The sequence below is a fragment of the Pleurodeles waltl genome, chromosome 10, assembly GCF_031143425.1.
Source record: "Pleurodeles waltl isolate 20211129_DDA chromosome 10, aPleWal1.hap1.20221129, whole genome shotgun sequence".
NCBI classification, from domain to species: Eukaryota; Metazoa; Chordata; class Amphibia; order Caudata; family Salamandridae; genus Pleurodeles; species Pleurodeles waltl.
Window position 1 is genome coordinate 952,199,819 of NC_090449.1, and position 18,146 is coordinate 952,217,964.

An 18,146-nucleotide genomic window follows, 5' to 3' on the forward strand; every position below is an offset into this window, starting at 1 on the left:
AGGTAATAGAGAAGACCGTCAACAAACAGCTGACCACCTTCCTGGAAAACAACAACCTGCTCGACCCTTCACAAACCGGATTCCGAACCAACCACAGCACGGAAACCGCCCTCATCTCAGTCACTGACGACGTCAGAACCCTGATGGACAAAGGTGAAACAGTCGCCCTCATTCTCCTCGACCTCTCGGCTGCCTTCGACACCGTCTGTCACCGCACCCTAATCACCCGCCTCCGCTCCACCGGGATCCAAGGCCAGGCCCTGGACTGGATCGCCTCCTTCCTCTCAAACCGTTCCCAAAGAGTTTACCTCTGTCTGTTTCGCTCAGAACCCACCGAGATCATCTGCGGCGTACCTCAAGGCTCATCGCTCAGCCCGACACTCTTCAATGTCTACATGAGCCCCCTCGCCAACATCGTTCGCAAGCACGACATCATCATCACCTCCTACGCCGACGACACCCAACTTATACTCTCCCTCACCAAGGACCTCGCCAGCACAAAGACCAACCTACAAGAGGGTATGAAGGACGTCGCAGATTGGATGAGGCTCAGCCGCCTAAAGCTGAATTCTGAAAAAACTGAAGTCCTCATCCTCGGCAACACCCCGTCCGCCTGGGACGACTCCTGGTGGCCCACGGCCCTCGGCACCGCACCGACCCCCACAGACCACGCCCGAAACCTCGGCTTCATCTTGGACCCTCTTCTCACCATGACCAAGCAAGTCAACGCTGTGTCCTCCGCCTGCTTCCTCACCCTCCGCAAGATCTTCCGCTGGATCCCCGCCGACACTAGAAAAACCATGACCTACGCCCTCGTCACGAGCCGCCTGGACTACGGCAACACCCTCTACGCCGGGACCACAGCCAAACTCCAAAATCGCCTGCAACGCATTCAAAACGCATCGGCACGCCTCATCCTCGACGTACCCCGCAACAGCCACATCTCCGCACACCTGAGACACCTGCATTGGCTCCCAGTCAGCAAAAGGATCACCTTTCGACTTCTCACCCACGCACACAAAGCCCTCCACAACAAGGGACCGGAATACCTCAACCGACGCCTCAGCTTCTACGTCCCCACCCGCCTCCTCCGTTCCTCTGGTCTCGCACTCGCTGCCGTCCCTCGCATCCGCCGCTCCACGGCGGTTGGAGATCTTTTTCCTTCCTGGCGGCCAAGACCTGGAACTCCCTCCCCACCAGCCTCAGGACCACCCAGGACCACCCCGCTTTCCGGAGACTCCTAAAAACCTGGCTATTCGAGCAGCAGTAACCCCCCCTTTCCCCTAGCGCCTTGAGACCCGCACGGGTGAGTAGCGCGCTTTATAAATGTTAATGATTTGATGTTCGCTGTGTATAAAAACTGAACTAAATTAAGAATAACATTTGAGAATCATAATATATAAATGAAGGAATCTGGTAGAACACCAATACAATAGGCTAAACAGGACTATAGACATGTAGTATCAAATTACACCGGGGCCAGCAAACATGGAAACCCATCAACTGGAACAAGGAGAACATAACCAAAGATCTCCATTATATGATATAATATGAGCAATTGTAGAGCACACTAAACCCGAGGGCATAAAGGCTCTAGCAGAGACCCAGCAAGAAAAACAAACACTCATTCATAGCCATGCTGAGAGAAGAGCCATGTTGTTTTTTAAAGGTTAACGAGGTTTCCGTATCCACAATAAGGGGAGGCAAGGTGTTCCACAATTTGGCTGCTCCCACAAGAAAACCCTTCCTCCCTTTCTTGCTCCATAGTTGCTATGCTGCTGATGCATCAGAGGCAAAAAGCTGACAGTGATCAGACCTAGCATCCAAGAGAATGCCTGGAGCCTAAGAGAATCTTGAGAAACCATCAACTTCTGCCCATTGCCTGGGATTAACTGGCTGCAGTACTTCATGGGTGCTTCTAAAATGGACAGCAACCACATTGCAATGTGCAGAGTAGTGAAATTGCAAGTTGCAGACCATCTCAAAATAGATAACGAGATGGCCTACATATTGCAGGGATTGTGCGCTAAATAGCAACAGTCCAGTCAACCTGGTCTTTTGCAGACTGTTGGGAACTTTGCAGACAGTTGGAAATATAACCACAGAACATGTTAAAAACTCCAAACTGATTCAGTCTGATTTTAAATAAGGTGGCACAAATGGAAAAGCAAAGCACCAGACTGGTGGGAATTAAAACCAACTAAATGAACTAATAACCTAAACAGCAATGAAGAAAGTGTAGGGAACGAAAGCATATTTGCAAACGGATCTCACTGGAGCCATCTAAATTTAATCTGTTCAGTTGGAGGGCTATATTACAATACATGACAATGTAGACATCTCCTAAACTATTGCTTCAGTGTTTCACAAAAGGTCACTCCTTTGTAATAAACAGATTCACAAAGCATATTGTGGACTTAAGCTCTCTGTGCACTAGGCAAATACATACATTTTCAGGAACATTATACCATTTCTCATTCATAATACTGGGATTAGTGGATTTTTGCCCTTGTAAATGTAGGGTTGTGGGCAGATGTGTGGTTATTCCTGGGGCGGTCCCTTACACAAAAGATATAAGAATAAAAATAATTTGTAGGTTTGTGGTTTTTTTTTTTTATCCCTTCAGATTCTTCATCCTAGGAACACTTGAAAATTGTTACATGGTTTCTCCACTGCCAAACCTATTCCCTTAGTTGGAAAAAAAAATAAAAGTGCCAATCCACATAACGTCAAACTTAAAATTGTGAATGTAACCACCTGGTGTAAATTTAAGATGCAAACATGCTACATATCAATGAGAGCAGTGCCAGAAATCTAAAACTGTCACACTTTTTGACCACTTCTACAATTCTGTGAGAATTTTCTCCAAGCACAGAAGCAATTATGCCAAAGCAAATTTCAGACTTTGTTCTCCATTTTGTGACTTTGGCTTAACGAACAAGTAACTTACATTTGTTAATGCTCTTTCTGGTGGAGACTCTAACCGCAGATCCATTTAATTTAGAATATCCACAAGCGCCATACTAGATTTGGAGGATTTTCAAAGCATTGCTTCTACACGCTGGTAGATAGCGTTGTGGTGTTCTGCATCAACCTCGTTCCACACTGGAAGTGACAACTGGGCTGCTAATAAGCACCACTGCTGTGTGACAACATCTTTTTCTTTCTTAAATCTGTCTGGGCCTTCAGAAAGGACTCTAAACAGTCAGAGGTACCAGTATGCAGATCTCTAGTTTGGGACCTTTCAGAAAGGAAAAGAGAGCTTTCTACAGAACCAGGAGGTGGGAGTGCGATAAGGAATCTGCAGTTAGATAGAGTAACCACCAGAAAAAGCATTACCAAAGCTTATTCTTCTGAAAGAAAGGTTAACTGCAGATTCCTCAGCTTTAGGAATAGATGCACAGTATCTCCCAAGTGATGAATCTGTGGTATGGCTTGGACTAAAATTCCTGCAGAACTGAATGTAACGTCTAAAACACATATCCAATTGGACCTGCTCTCATAGAAGTCGTGCTTCATGAATGTGTGCAAGGATGCCCACATTCCAGCCTGGGAGTCATCAAGGACAGGCACTCCATGTGTCAATGCAGTGGTAGCAACCTAGACCCTGATGTAGTGAGCTCTCAATACTTGCGGAGGTTGGTTTTTCTCCAATGATTAGCAGATTTTAATGCAGAGCACTATTCTTCTTGACAGAGTCTCTTTCTGTCTGCCTAGCCTTTCTTTGCCCCTGAGCAACCCCCCAAAAACTGACTGGCAATCCAATGGTATTTGGTGTGATCAAAGCAAAAGCTCAAGCCTCTTCTGAGATCTAACCAATCAAGTTGCTCTTCTTCCTTTGATGGAAGAGGCAAAGCAAAGAAAACGGAGAGAGTGATGGTAGTCACGATCTCTGACAAAAAAGGCCAGCTGGACCTCAACACCATTCTATCTGGGAAAAAAGGAGGTGTAAGCTCTCCGCACTGAGGGAGCTTGGAGTTCACTCATGTAACAAGTGGGCATTTTCTTGCTTAATCATTATGTGCCTCTGCCTGCCTATGGAATCCATGTCTGGGTCAGACTGGCAGTTGGGCTGTTTGTGAATTCCTTCTAGATAGTGACACAAAGGGAGCAGAGGAGTGTCCTGATGAGTCTCCTGGGCTAGAATGGGGATCTGACATCTGCACCTGGAAGGGCTGCACCTGTACTCACACAATGCAGTCTCAACCCCCTGGTGTGTGTCTGGGGCAAGGCAGGAACTTGTCAACAACAGAGACTTTCCTTTGAAGTTTGCCTGCTTTAAAAAGGTAGAAATGAGTATAGGTAGTGGACCCAAAACCCCAGATTTTCAGATTACTTCTGGATCAAGAGGAACCTCTGCCAAGGAGAAGAGGTTGATGCTTGAGGAGGACCTGCCACTCTGCCTGATGCTTTGCTGTAGTGGCCTGCTACTGCCTTAAGAGGGAAAGGAATGGACTTTGCTTTCTGAAAACCTGCTTGAGAAGTTTCTCCAAGGTCTTGGACTGAGCTTGCCTCCTGTTAAGAAGTCTATGGGATATCAAAGGCTTCACCTGCCAGCACCTTGTTACTCCTGCTGAGTACCCTGACTTGTCAAATGGTGGCAATTCAGTTCCTGGGCCCAGGGAAGTGAGTTCTGGTGAGAAAACAAGAAGATCCAGTCACCCCCAACTCCGGATGACTCCAGAACCGGCGCCGCTGCACGACCCAGTGCCGCTTCTTGTAACCTGAAGTTGTGGACTTCGCTGGAATGAGACAATCCCGACCAACACGCAGGCCTGACACTGTCACAGTCTTGCTGAAGTTCCACAACGGCGTGAGTCCCGGAGTGCCGTGTCACAGACGTCCGTGACACCTGACTCAGTTGCGGCGCCTGCAGCCCAGTGGCGTGACTGTGACTCCATGAGATCACCCATTTTGTCTTGACCCTCCGGATTCATCGACCCTGCCGGATCGTCAGGAACCAACACCTCGCACCGACGCTGCATCACCTCCACTGCTCTGCAATAAGGAACCAATGCCGCACCAGATCCAGTGACGCCTCACCTCCCCGACTCAGTGCACCAGTTTTTTTCCTTGTTTACCAAAGGTTCCTGACATGGGGTACGTGCAACTCCATGACGGGTTCTGCCCTCCTCGCGAGTGGTGTCGGGAACAACTTAATCAACAACAAATATTGGCTATTTTTCTATATAGATGTTGAGTGCTCTTGTGGTGTTTTCACTGTGTTACTTTGTATGTTTGTACAAATACTTTACACATTGCCTCTGGGATAAGCCTGACTGCTCATGCCAAGCTACCAAGTGGGTGAGCAGAGGTTATCTGAGCTGTGTATCTCCCTTACCCTGACTAGAGAGAGGGTTCCTGCTTGGACAGAGTGCAAACTGACTGGCAACGAGAGACCCAATTTTTAACACAAACCTTTTACAAACCTCATGTAAACAGGTGATTGGAATAAGGTGGTTGATCCAGTAAATGTAAAAAGGCCAAATGGGCCTACAAGTAACGGTGCTCACTGCAAGTCCTTGCTGGGTTAGGGATAAAACAATTAAGACATCTGACAAACTGACCTGCAACAAGTTGAGTTTTCGGGTCTCAAACCCAGCCGCACACTTGTCTTAGCACTGACAGACTTTGTAGAAGGATGCCTGTTAAGCTAGGATTCAACTTCAGGAGAAAGAATGAACGTAGTTAACAGCAACCGCTCAGTCACCACACATGGAGGTGCAGATTGCATAGACCCGGTAGCAGAATCCTGCCCTGCAGCAGGAGATCCTAACAAGGCGAAAGCCTAATGACAGGATCAAAGGTTCATGCCCAGATGTTCCGGGTACCCAGGAAGAAGGCTGAAACACTAGGCTCACACCCAATTTGTCCTGAATTAGTTGTGTTGGAGGGAAGGCCCAAAACTGCACTGTATCCAGGGTGGCTTTAATGAACTGGTGCCGCTGTAAAGGAGTCAGGTGAGACTTCTGCCTGTTATTAGTGAACCACAACAATGTTAGGAGGTTCACCGCAGTCTGGAGGTGGTCTACAACTGACAGTGCTGAGCCCGCCTTCAACAGCCAGTTATCAAGTGGAAAACTGGAACACCCAACTTATGACTGTGTGCTGCAAACACCACCATTACTTTTGTGAACAATCAGAGGGAACTTGGTCAGGCCGAAAGGGAGAAAGGTGAACAGAAAATGTTCCTGGCCCACTTTGAACTGCAAGAAGAGTCTGTGGGGCTGCAATATGGGTATATGAAAGTAGGCATCTAGCAGGTACAAAGCCGCCATCAAGTTGCCTGGCTTCAGGGCAGACAGAGCCTGGTCTAGCATGAACATTTTAAATTTGTCCTTCCGCAGGAAAAAGATGAGAGTTCTAAAATATGACAAAGGCCTCTGTCCTTTTTTGGCATTAAGTTATAGCAGAAGTAACATCCAGTTCCCTATGAACGGCAGTGTGCCACTAAGGGCAAACTAACATGGCTTGGAGGCAGATGCTGGGGGGTGGGGCACTGGGAAGTTCGCTGTCCTTAATGGCCTAGGCATTGTCTGCTGGGTCCTCAACTCCAAAAGAACTGCGCTGCCAGTCTGCTGGGGTAAGTGGTCTTGGTATTGCCTGTAGGCCAAACCCCTGGCAAGATCTCAAAAGGGGTGCTTCTTTTGGAGATCCCGCCTCCCAGGCATAGAGAGTCTGCTTTGTTTTTAAGTGCCCCCAATGTGGGATTGGTCTTCTCACCAAACAGGCGATACCAGTCACAAGGCATATCCATAAGTGATAACCGAATGGCATCAGAGAAACCTGTGGATCTCATGTACAATTGGCAGTAGGACACCTGAAATCTTGACTGCTCTGCCTAAGCAGTCAGGAGTTTGGTATGTAAGCGGTTCAGCAGGATCAGCACTGGGTGAATTTGATTCGGCTTGGATTTTAACAAAACTTTAACACAAATACAGACGTGACACTTGTTTTACGGTTCTGCAGCCGAGCGGTTTTAACCTTTTTTCGGAGAATGGCCGCAACTATGGAGTTGCCTTCCTTAGATCATCACACCTCAAGTACTTTGTTAATTCAATCTGCACGTCATCATTAAGGCTCTTTAATCTTCCATGGTCCTGATGAGGCACAGACCCTATAGGGGCCAAAATGCGTCAACATCTCATATGAAGGAGCGACTTTGATTTTGAAATTTATTGAAATGAGGATTGGGATCCACATTGAACTGCTTTTGAGGTTATGGGCATCCTCCGCATGTGCTCCTTTATAAAACTACCTCCTATGTGGACTGCATTTGCAATTTAAGACTTATAGCCACATTATAAATACGAAAAACTGCTGGGAGTTTGGAGACAATTACAGTAGATATAGCCACTAGGTTGGCTTTTTGTACGTTATTTATGGTTTATGTTATGTTACTTGATGAAGGATTCATTCAGCATGGCATCAACTTTTGTGTTTTGAATTAATTTGGAATTTAAACTCTATGGTTTTGAGGTTTGGGAGATTGTACTATGTAAAGTAAAAAACCCGTTTGGGTGCCATAAGAAATATGGATGTGTCCAGTGACTCATTGATGCTTTTACCTGTTGCATTTAGTAATTGTGGACATTTTTCCCCACTGCTTAGCAATTTTTGTCTATTGTGATTATTGCCCAGGTTCAGCGGGGTTATTAGGGCAGACCCCTATTTTTTTTTTTCTTTTCAGTCAGGAGTGTCTAGTTCTGATGACATATTCTGCTGTAGCCTGGCCATCCTGAAAAGTTTGCACTAGTTTGTCAGACTCTTGGACTAGAGGTAAGATCTTGGCAACTATTCCATAATGCTTGGGAATAACGAGCCAGCAAACAGCTAGCACTGACCGATCAAATGACCAGACAGGCAGAGGAGAACATTCGTTTCCAGAGTGCCTCAATTCTTTTCGGCTCCTTAACTGGAGAATTGGGATTTATTTTGCTGGTGGATGTCTGAACTACCAGGCTCTCAGGTGTAGGGTGTTGTATCAGGAAAGCAGGATTATCAGGAGCAGTCCTGTAGCTACTAGCCACCTGTAAATTCACAGGTGGGTAACAGCAAGGTACCCATAAGAGTGTAAGTCAGGGATTTGTTGAAAGTTAACAAGGACTTCGACAAAGACTGCCTAGGTTATAAAATTTCCATAAAGGAACTGTTTCTTACCTCAATAGTAGGTATATGTAAGTCCATGACTTGAGTTGTGCATCTGATGACCACAGCAAAAAAGGCTGTCTCTTCAGTTGAGGGACCAGGAGGCCGTCTTGGAGGTCCTTGTAGAAACTGTGGGAGCAATTTATACCCGTTTTCACGAAAGCTAGTTGACTTTGGTCAGCATCTTATCTAAAACATAGCTGGAGCACGAAAGGGTGGCTCCTAGGGAAAGGTAATGTTTTGTCAGAATGAGGCTGTACAAGCTGCGATTGAACTGTTCCAGGACACAACTTCAGTTGGGGGTTGACAAAAAAATCCGTTTGGAGTCAGACAATAGGAACAGTGTCCTTCTCCAGCACTGGTGTCACAGTAACAGGGGGTTACCGTGACCGAAACTGTCTTGGATGAAGGTGCCAGATTTGAAGTTGGCCCCAGAGTTGAAGATGAGGCGAAATGGGCTCAGAAGCAACAGATCGGGCAGAGGAAGGATCAGTGTTCGGTAATCCGACTGGAGGCATTCACGGATCTGTGGGGCAACAGGAATCCAGAAGGATGCTAAGGATTCTAAACATGGCTTCTCTGAAAGTCTCAGTCCATGGAGATGTCACCGTGGCCTTGGGAATTGGGGGTGCATCAGGATTAGCTGTGGAATCAGCTCCTCGGAGAGGACTTTATTAGCTCCAACAGCTGCAGTCTACATGTATGCTGGGATCAGTGAAATGTACTAGGTACCACATGGCCTGGAACTTTGATGTCAGTGCGACTACTGGGCCGGTCTACATCCTATGACTACTGCGACTACTAGGACCTCCTATAGGGCTCAGCAGTTACATCTCTAAAAACCTTCACTGAGGAAGTCACTCAGGAGGGTTTGGATGAGTGGTGTGGTTGTATGAGTATGAATGGTGAAAACAGAGAAGTACTTGTGAGTGTTTAATACATTCTAAACCCAAATAGAAAATGACGAACGGCTAAAAAAAATTGGTCCTAACCAAAGTGCATTGACCAGTAGGAATATGCTGTGGCTGAATCATGTAGACCCAATGTGTTGGAGCTAATGAACTCCTCCAATTGCATTGCATTCTGTTTTTAATTACGTCATGATACCCAGAAATAAAATTTCACATGAAAAAATAGGTTATCCCTAATCAGTTTTAATTATAGATCCCTCCCTTGATCCAAAAAGTTTCCTTTACTATCAAGGCTGAGCCTGCCATGATACAGATTGTATCCAGGCAAAGACTTGATAATGAAGCATGCTACTAAAACGAAAAAGTGCATGAAAACCTTAAGGGTTGGCTAAACGAATGAGCAAAACAAACTGTTCTATTTCAGTGCGTTCTCTGTTCTGTGATAAGTATAAATGTTTTGGGAAGCAGAGCAAACCCACAATAAATTATTGTCACTCCATCTTTTAAGATTAGGATATGTACCAACCTCTACATTTGTACTCTTAAGAGCCACATGGACATAGAAAATCAGCTTAATTACAGTAGACCATCATTGTTTCGTACACATAACAGAAAAACGTGTGCCAAACCACTGACCGAGCCTACCTGATCATCCATTAATGTTGCAATATGTGTTGTCTTTCCTCCAGGGGCAGCACACATGTCTAGTACCCTTTCCCCAGGTTGAGGGTTCAAAACATGGCTCACAACGACAGAGGGCAAGTTCTGGCTTAGAGAATTTCAGAAAAGAAAAATACAATTAGGACTCGCATAGTCACATGAGTGTGCAGTGAGTTCATGTATTGGGAACAAAATATTAATGATTTTAAACACTGTGACACAAAGTAAGTATGCTTATACTAAAAAAGTTCAACAATTTACGAAGTCTGCAATGTTTTATCAAAACGTCTAGCAAAAAGGATCGTGGGGAAAAGTAATTTAAAAACCATTTAAAAGAAAAGTACTCATGGTGGAAATCTCATGCAAATTGTTTGTTTTGAAAGGATGTGGCGTAATGGTCAGAGCTGCCGACTTTGGATCTGGGGAATCGTCAGCTCAACATCCAACAACCAAAAATGAACATGTCACTGTGTAATGTAACTGGTGCTCATGTAAAGTGCTCCAGTACCTTCGGGTCGATTCCCGCTATATAAAACCACAAAAAAATTAAAAAGTTATTTTGGTAGCAGGCATTTGTTTTTAGTGATAAAAATCACAATTCGTTGTGGCCCAAAGCCGCCTGCATCAGTGGGGGAACAAGTCCAGCAAAATCCTACATAGCTTCTGTCAGTCAGCCCAAGAGCACTCCGCAATGCTGGTGATTAGAGACGATGGGGGACAGATGTTGGTGCTATGGGAGGTGGCCCAGGGCTTTACCTCCTATTCCAAATCGTTATACGCTTGTAGAGATACCCTATCCCTTGACCAGATTCTTGAGTTCTTTGAGGCCCTTCCACTCAGTACTCTCTCTGCCACAGCCAGAGCTTTCTAGAGGAGGATATTATAGCTGAGGAAGTGGCCTTGACCCTGTCTGAGATGCAGATGGGGAGGGCCCCAGGTCCTAACCGGCTCCTGTGAGAATACTTTAAGCCTTTATGAAACGGTTAGTCACTAATCTCTTAAATGTACTTCAGGCATAATCCAGGAAGAGCCCCTTCTATTGGACTGGCGCCAGGCCGAGATAGTGGTCTTTCTCAAATCAGGTAGGCCTCTCGAAGAGAAGACTTTGCACCGCCGGATTTCCCTCCTTAACACGGAGGTGAAGCTCCTCGCCAGTCTGGCTTTATGCCCCACCGAGCTACACAACACAACACTCGTCTGGTTCATAATGCGTTGGCCATGGCGGACCACCTTGAGAGGCTGACAGCCCTGCTCTTCGTGGACATGGACAGAGCATGTGACTCTGTCCAGTGGGATTATCTTTTTGCCCTTCTTCAGAGGCTGAATTTCGGCCCCAAATTCCTCTTGGATGTACGGCTCCTTTACACAGACCTGTCCCCGACAGTCAGGGTGGCGGCGTGGTGTCAAGGCCCTTCCCGATCGCTCGGGGGACGAGACAGGGTTGCCCACTCTTCCCACTCCTCTTTATGATAGCAGTGGAGCCCCTTGCAGTGTGGGTTAGAATGGATGCCCAGGTGTGTGGTTTTGAATGTGGTCACGGACTCTGATAGAATTGCTCTCTATGCAAATGATATCCTCTTCTTCCTTACTGATCTGGAGATTACGGGGCCTCGCCTAGTACAAATTATGCAGCTATTCAGGAACACCTTGGGCCTCTATATAAAGGCCACTAAATCCAAAGCGTTTCCGGTCAATGGTTATAGCAGCCCCACTGAATGGGCCCTGGGCCTGGCGTGTGCGGCTGGAAGGTTTAAATACTTGGGTGTTTTCTTCTCCCTGGATCAGACAGTAGCATGGGATCAAAATCTGTCCCCCGCATTTGCACATGTGAAGGACGAGGTCAGGACCTGGTCGCATCGTCCTCTATCGTCAATGGGCAGGTCAGCGATATTTAAAATGGTGTCCCTCTCTCATTTATTGTATCAACTTCAGAACTTCCCTTACCCTATACCTCAAGCCTGGTTCAGGCTGATCGATTCTATTCTTACGGATTTCCTTTGGGTGTGGGGGGACACCCTGGATTGCTCTTATGACCTGTTTTGAGGCAACCTACTGCGGGGGCATTGCCGCAGCCAACATCGATGCCTACTACACCGCCTCTCACCTCCTGGTCATCAATGACTGGCGGTACGAACCACAGGATGATCCTGCTTATGCATTAGAGAAGTGGGCCATGAATGATACACCCATCATGTCATAGTTCCACGGCGGGGGTGTTCCTGCCATCGGCTTCTGAGATAGGGACTTTGGTGGAGCGCCCTCCGGGCAAGGGGTGGTGGGGTCGACTGATGGATCAGGCAACACTTTGGCAGGGCCGTATGCTACCTTAGGGGTCCCAGCTAGAAGGCTTCTGGCCCTGGGATCTCAACACTAGATGACATTATGCAGAGCATTGTGCTGAAATCATATCAGGACCTGCTGTCTAAATTCAATCTCCATCGGAACCAATTCCACTGAAACCTCCAACTCCGAAACGCTCTCACCACTATATAGGACACCTCTCGAACCTCCCAGAATTCAACCCCCTAGAGGGCAAGCTCCTCCTGGGAGACCTCAAATCACACAAAATTACTAAAATCTACTGTACCCTGGTTAATAATAGCATTGATACACTTCCCACCCTTCAGTCTTGACCTGCCTCCCTCATATCCAATTTAAATACTTACACAGGGCCTATAATACACGTCATCACCTGTGGCACAAAGGTCTGGTGGCTTCACCTCAATGTCTCTGCTGTGGAGCTCCTGAGGGTACTTTCCTACATTCTGTATGGAGCTGTTTGACATTAGATGTGTTTTGGTGCAGGATACTCTCTTGTCTAGGTGAGGATCTCTCCTTGACTCTACCACAAGATCCCAAGGTGGTCCTTCTATATATTACAGAGGGCATTGGGGGAAATAGATATAAGTGTCTACTTTTATTCCTGGGCCTTCCCCTCGCCAAACGTGACACAGCAAAGCACTGGAACAGCTTGCAGCCTGGAAGAGGGGTATGGACTACTGTAAGGGGCTAGAGGTGGCTGTTTATCAGTCTCTGGGTTGCTCTCAGAAACACTATAGTATCTGGCAATGATGAGCGGATTATCTGGGAATTGTTCTGGAACCAATGCACCCTCAGGACCCAGGGGCCGATGAAGACATTTGAGACCATGGCCCGCACAGGGGTGTTGGGCACCCAACTGCAGTTCTCTAGACATGGGCTGGCGTGTGGACGATTGGGAGAGGTAGGTAGGAGTGGATGGGGTGGCTGACTTTTGCAAGTTGTTATCTTTATTGTTTAAACTTTATATTTGTTTTTCAGTACTACATGCATGGTGTTGTGTATCCATCCTATGTTGGGTTCTTCAGGACTTCCGAAGTCTTTCATGTGTATAAAACCTAATAAAGTCTGTTTAAAAAAAAAAAAAAAAAAAACATTTCATAAAGATTTAAACAGTTTGTTATGTTTCCAATACTTTGCAGGCAAAACTATACCTATATCAAAATGCAGGAAATTATTAGTCTAACGGAACAACAACTGCAGACATTTTGAATTTCCAGATTGCACTGAAATATTTAAGCACTTAATGGGTTACAAATAAAGGTTGTTAATCCTTTGCATGCCAGTACTGCACATGCATCATAGGGAGCCATTACCACCTTTTCATGGTGTGTGTGCAACTTCAACAGTTCCCTTCTTAATAAAGAGAATCAAATCTTTCAATGTATTGGCATGTCACAATGTGCAAAGATGGTCTCTATACCTAAACGATAAACATTAGTCGCAGGTATAGGACTAGAGAATGTCACTGAAGCTTCCATGGCTCTAGTGAAATGTTCTGATACTTTTTGAAGGTTCTCCATGTATAGTGAAACAATGCATGCTACTGAAATAATTGTTTTTTCCTTATCACCACTTGGCTAACAAGTCAGAAAAATCTGTAAATATTGACCACCATAAGTGCAACACAAACCTGATGTGTAAGATTTGCAGTTTTTTTCACATGAATGCTGAAGAATGTCAGGAGGATGACCTATTTCTTCATATGAAATGCTGAAAAATCTGCTGAGACAAAGAATTGGTGAGTCCTCGAGAGCCACCAGTTCCAAATTGACTACAGAAAATGGTTCTGGGGGAGAAACATATTTTGCACATTCACTATTTTTAAGGCCTCCAAGTCTTCTGGGAGTAACTTGTGATCAGCAGTAAACCGGGTTATGCATCAGTCTGACGACTAAGACCAGTTGAAGTCTGAAAAAAGCAGGGGTGCCTGTTCAGAGGAAAGATGTGAATGGGGTCCACAAGGTGTCTTCTGACAAGTTCATACGCTGTGAAGACTGAATCCTCAGACTTGATCAGACCAATGCATAAGAACCTAGGGTGTCTACTTGTGGATACAAGACAAGATGACAAGAATAATATCATCCACTAAAACAAGGCAGCAGATTCATCTCTTGACAGGTTCCAGGGACAGCATCTCAGATATTTGCTTCTGCTCTACTCGCTGGGAAAACCCCAGGGTGTCTAGGTTCTCTGTTAATGACCAACGTGGGTAAAGGCTAGCCTCTCAGGAGTCATGCACTCAAACAAAGATAGGTAGAGGTGCAGCACTCTCTTTTCCTCCATAGACAAGAGAATTTGCCATGGTACCCAGGAATGGCTGGAGCAGTCCAAATAATTAAATCCTATAAGGCCAGTTAGAGCACAAATGATGGCCACACTCCCTGATGATCTGAAAGACAACTAGAATCAATAGCAATGGGAAAAAGGCGTATAACAGTGTCTGATTCTGAACCAAAGGCGATCAATCAAGGAAGCTACCCCTCTCCCATGTAGTAGCTGAGCAGGCCAAAGCTACCCTTCAATGTTAAGTGTCTAAGGCCGGGGAACTAAGAGTGTATTAGATATGCAAATGGAAGAATTCTCAGAATTCATAAGCAGATACATACAGAAAAAAAGCTGAATTTCAGAAAATATATATTTTAACTGACAGTTGAGTGGTAAATCATGTGGAGTTATGGAGACATATTCCTAATATAATTTCCTTGATTCTAAGGGCATTGCAGGTATGGCTGTTATGCATTTCCCAATAGAGGCATTTCAAATTGACAAGGACTTTTTTACATTACTGCTGGCAATCCTGCCTGATGCACTAAGGGTATCACTGCTAGTAATCGTGCATATGGTGGCTGCTAATGTAATCTTGTCTGATATGGTCACGATTACAACACTAATATTAGTAGTTGGGAGCAAAAACCCAATACCACAAAGTTGGGACCCAGCATGGAAGAACCAGGTCATGTTCAGAATGTTTCCTCCACAATTAGGCCTAATGCCACACCAGATGAGGCTGTAGAGAATGCATGTGGCACCTAGCATGGAGAGCTTTCAGAAAGACAAGAGACATAGAGGGTCATTCTGACCCTGGCGGGCGGCGGAGGCCGCCCGCCAGGATCCCGCCCTCCAAATTACCGCGCCGCGGTCAAAAGACCGCGGCGGGTATTACGAGTTTTCCCCTGGGCTGGCGGGCGGTTCCAGTAAAACCGCCCGCCAGCCCAGGGGAAAACGACCTTCCCACGAGGATGCCGGCTCGTAATCGAGCCGGCGGAGTGGGAAGGTGCGACGGGTGCAGTGGCACCCGTCGCGTATTTCAGTGTCTGCAAGGCAGACACTGAAATACTTTTCGGGGCCCTCTTACGGGGGCCCCTGCCGTGCCCATGCCATTGGCATGGGCACGGCAGGGGCCCCCAGGGGCCCCGCGACCCCCCCTACCGCCATCCTGTTCATGGCGGCTTTCCCGCCATGAACTGGATGGCGGTAGGGGGGGTCAGAATCCTCATGGCTGCGGAGCGCGCTCCGCAGCCATGGAGGATTCCAAAGAGCAGCGGAAAGTCAGCGGGAGACCGCTGACTTTCCGCTTCTGACCGCGGCTGAACCGCCGTGGTCAGAATGCTCATTGGAGCACCGCCAGCCTGTTGGCGGTGCTCCCGTGGTCGGTGGCCCTGGCGGCCACTGGCCGCCAGGGTCAGAATGACCCTCATAGTATTTTTGAGTCATTACTCTCTATGAATGAAAAAGGTTTCATGCCAGCAGGAAGTTCAGAATTACCCGATAAAAATGGACCATCCTTAAAGGCATAGAGGAGAATGCAGAGTAGTTCACTGATAACCCAAGAATGAATATGGTAATGTACATAAGAGCAGGGTTCTAATACCTTTCATCAATGCTTAATCTTCAGGTTTATGTTAGACAGCAAACTGCAGAACAGAAATGTAGCAAGACAAATTCAACAACATCTATGGCTGTTGGAAAACAAAGATGTACATCCCTTAATCACAATTCTGTTTAGTCTGTTGTCTAGTGGGCACTGTGGAAACTCTTATAACAAGCTTCTATTTAAAAAAACACACACACATTTGCTACCCTTAATGTTGTGCAAAACCCTCTTACCCAATTAATATCTGTACTTTTTACCTTCTCACTTAATTCCTAGTATCAATTTAGAAGCTTGCAGTAGGCCCTTAGACTTCAGACTGGAATAATTAATGGAGAGGTTTTCATACATTTATTACATGTAAAATGTTTTATTTCTCTGCTTAATTATTTGTGCATAAAATGAATTAGAAGTGAAATGATTACCTGTAGAAACAAATAGGATGGAAGTAAATTGTCGAATGATGGACTGAGGTACACTGGTTCTGTCATTCTCACGCCTATACCTCTGGAAGAAAAAAATCTTATTAGAATAAAGTGACAAAAAAAGATGACATTTTGCAGTTTTGAAAACAATGAAGAGAACCCCCAAACCTAAGAAATTAAAAACAATACATTTATTTTATATGTCCCCAACCTGAAAGGTGAAAGTCATACTGTTTAAATAAAATACAAAAAAAAGCTGTGCAAGTCAGAAGGCACGGAATATGTGAAAAGATCAATCGGCCACTGATCTCTGGCATTATCTATTTTTTTCTGACACTTTTCTGCTTATGTACCCCAAAGGCATTTCATATATTCATTTTGTTGAGGGCACATTTTAATTTATAATCACATTTTGCCTTTAGTGTTTTTGCAAAAGTATAACACATGTACTATAATAGATAGTGCACAAGCTATTCATACATATATGTATTCACATAATTCATAATACTTCGCAGAATTAAGTAAACATGCACAAAACTAATATGATAATTAAACCATCCATTGCAAGGCACGCCCATTTGAAAATAATCATAATAGTGTATTTAAGTTGGATACAGACAAGAAGTAGGCAGAGAGGAATCTGTGGGATCTTGGGAGACTTGGTTTGCGTGAGCTGCAGAAATACTTTGTAAAGGCCGTAGGCTTACTGTGGTTAGCCAGCATGTACAGTTCATTTAGGAACACCACAACTTAGACAAAGACATGGCGAGTAGCACTCTAGAACACCAGGACCACAGGCCTTTTGCTCAGCTATGGTATGTGGGAAATAGGCCATCTTGAGAAACTCACATTTTTAGTGCTAACAGCTTAGTTGGGGCCTAGAAGGAAGGTGTTTGTGAACAAAGATTAGTACCATCATTCAAAGCACTGAAACACCATCAAAAGCCTACAATTGCTTTCAATGCCACTATTTTTATTTGCTTTTATAAATACATCTATACATATTGTCTACACTAGATAGGAGTGCCAATTTTAATAAATCTTTAAAATTATACATAGTTTGGGTTCCTGTTTGTTGTTCCTGCTGTATGTGTTCTTCCCTTCTCATTACAAAATTACAATGTACTTATTCTGTGCTTGAGGCAACCATTATCAGGTACTCTGCAATGGTTCTCATCTCCTGAATCTGGCATACAGTTAAGAGGTGCACAGTTGTAAACCAGCAAGAAGAGATTACAACATTAAAGTGAATGCCAATGGACTGAACACAACTTTTGATGAAGAGTAGAAAAGGTTGAGTTGGGGGCACTGTGAAGGCACAACAGTAAAAGAAACAAGCCTGCAAATTGTGAAGGTTAGGAGAGTAGGAAGGGATGATTCAAAATGGCTTTGTATAAAGTGCGTTTGTACCATGAGCAACGTAGGTTTGCCAAAAACAACACTATGATGTGGGTAAAAACATATAGGTGGTCATTCTGACCCTGGCGGTCTTTGACCGCCAGGGCGGAGGACCGCGGGAGCACCGCCGACAGGCCGGCGGTGCTCCAATGGGGATTCCGACCGCGGCGGTAAAGCCGCGGTCGGACCGGCACCACTGGCGGGCTCCCGCCAGTGTACCGCCGCCCCATTGAATCCTCCACGGCGGCGCAGCTTGCTGCACCGCCGCGGGGATTCCGACCCCCCCTACCGCCATCCAGATCCCAGCGGTCGGACCGCCGGGATCCGGATGGCGGTAGGGGGGGTCGCGGGGCCCCTGGGGGCCCCTGCAGTGCCCATGCCACTGGCATGGGCATTGCAGGGGCCCCCGTA

General features: G+C 45.8%; 1 protein-coding gene and 1 long non-coding RNA gene across 4 annotated transcripts in view; one reads left to right on the forward strand and one right to left on the reverse strand.

The window, feature by feature from the left end:
• Positions 1 to 18,146, forward strand: part of LOC138262066 (uncharacterized) — a 123,300-nt gene that overhangs the window by 68,093 nt on the left and 37,061 nt on the right. The gene's annotated exons all lie outside the window — the stretch shown is intronic.
• Positions 1 to 18,146, reverse strand: part of NSUN6 (NOP2/Sun RNA methyltransferase 6) — a 131,364-nt gene that overhangs the window by 63,125 nt on the left and 50,093 nt on the right. For all 3 annotated transcript variants that reach the window (XM_069211774.1, XM_069211776.1, XM_069211775.1), the window contains 2 exons: positions 16,338 to 16,419; positions 9,705 to 9,824 (listed from right to left, as the gene is read on the reverse strand). In XM_069211774.1, coding sequence (XP_069067875.1) covers positions 9,705 to 9,824; positions 16,338 to 16,419 — 202 coding nt within the window. The remainder of the gene's footprint in view (positions 1 to 9,704; positions 9,825 to 16,337; positions 16,420 to 18,146) is intronic.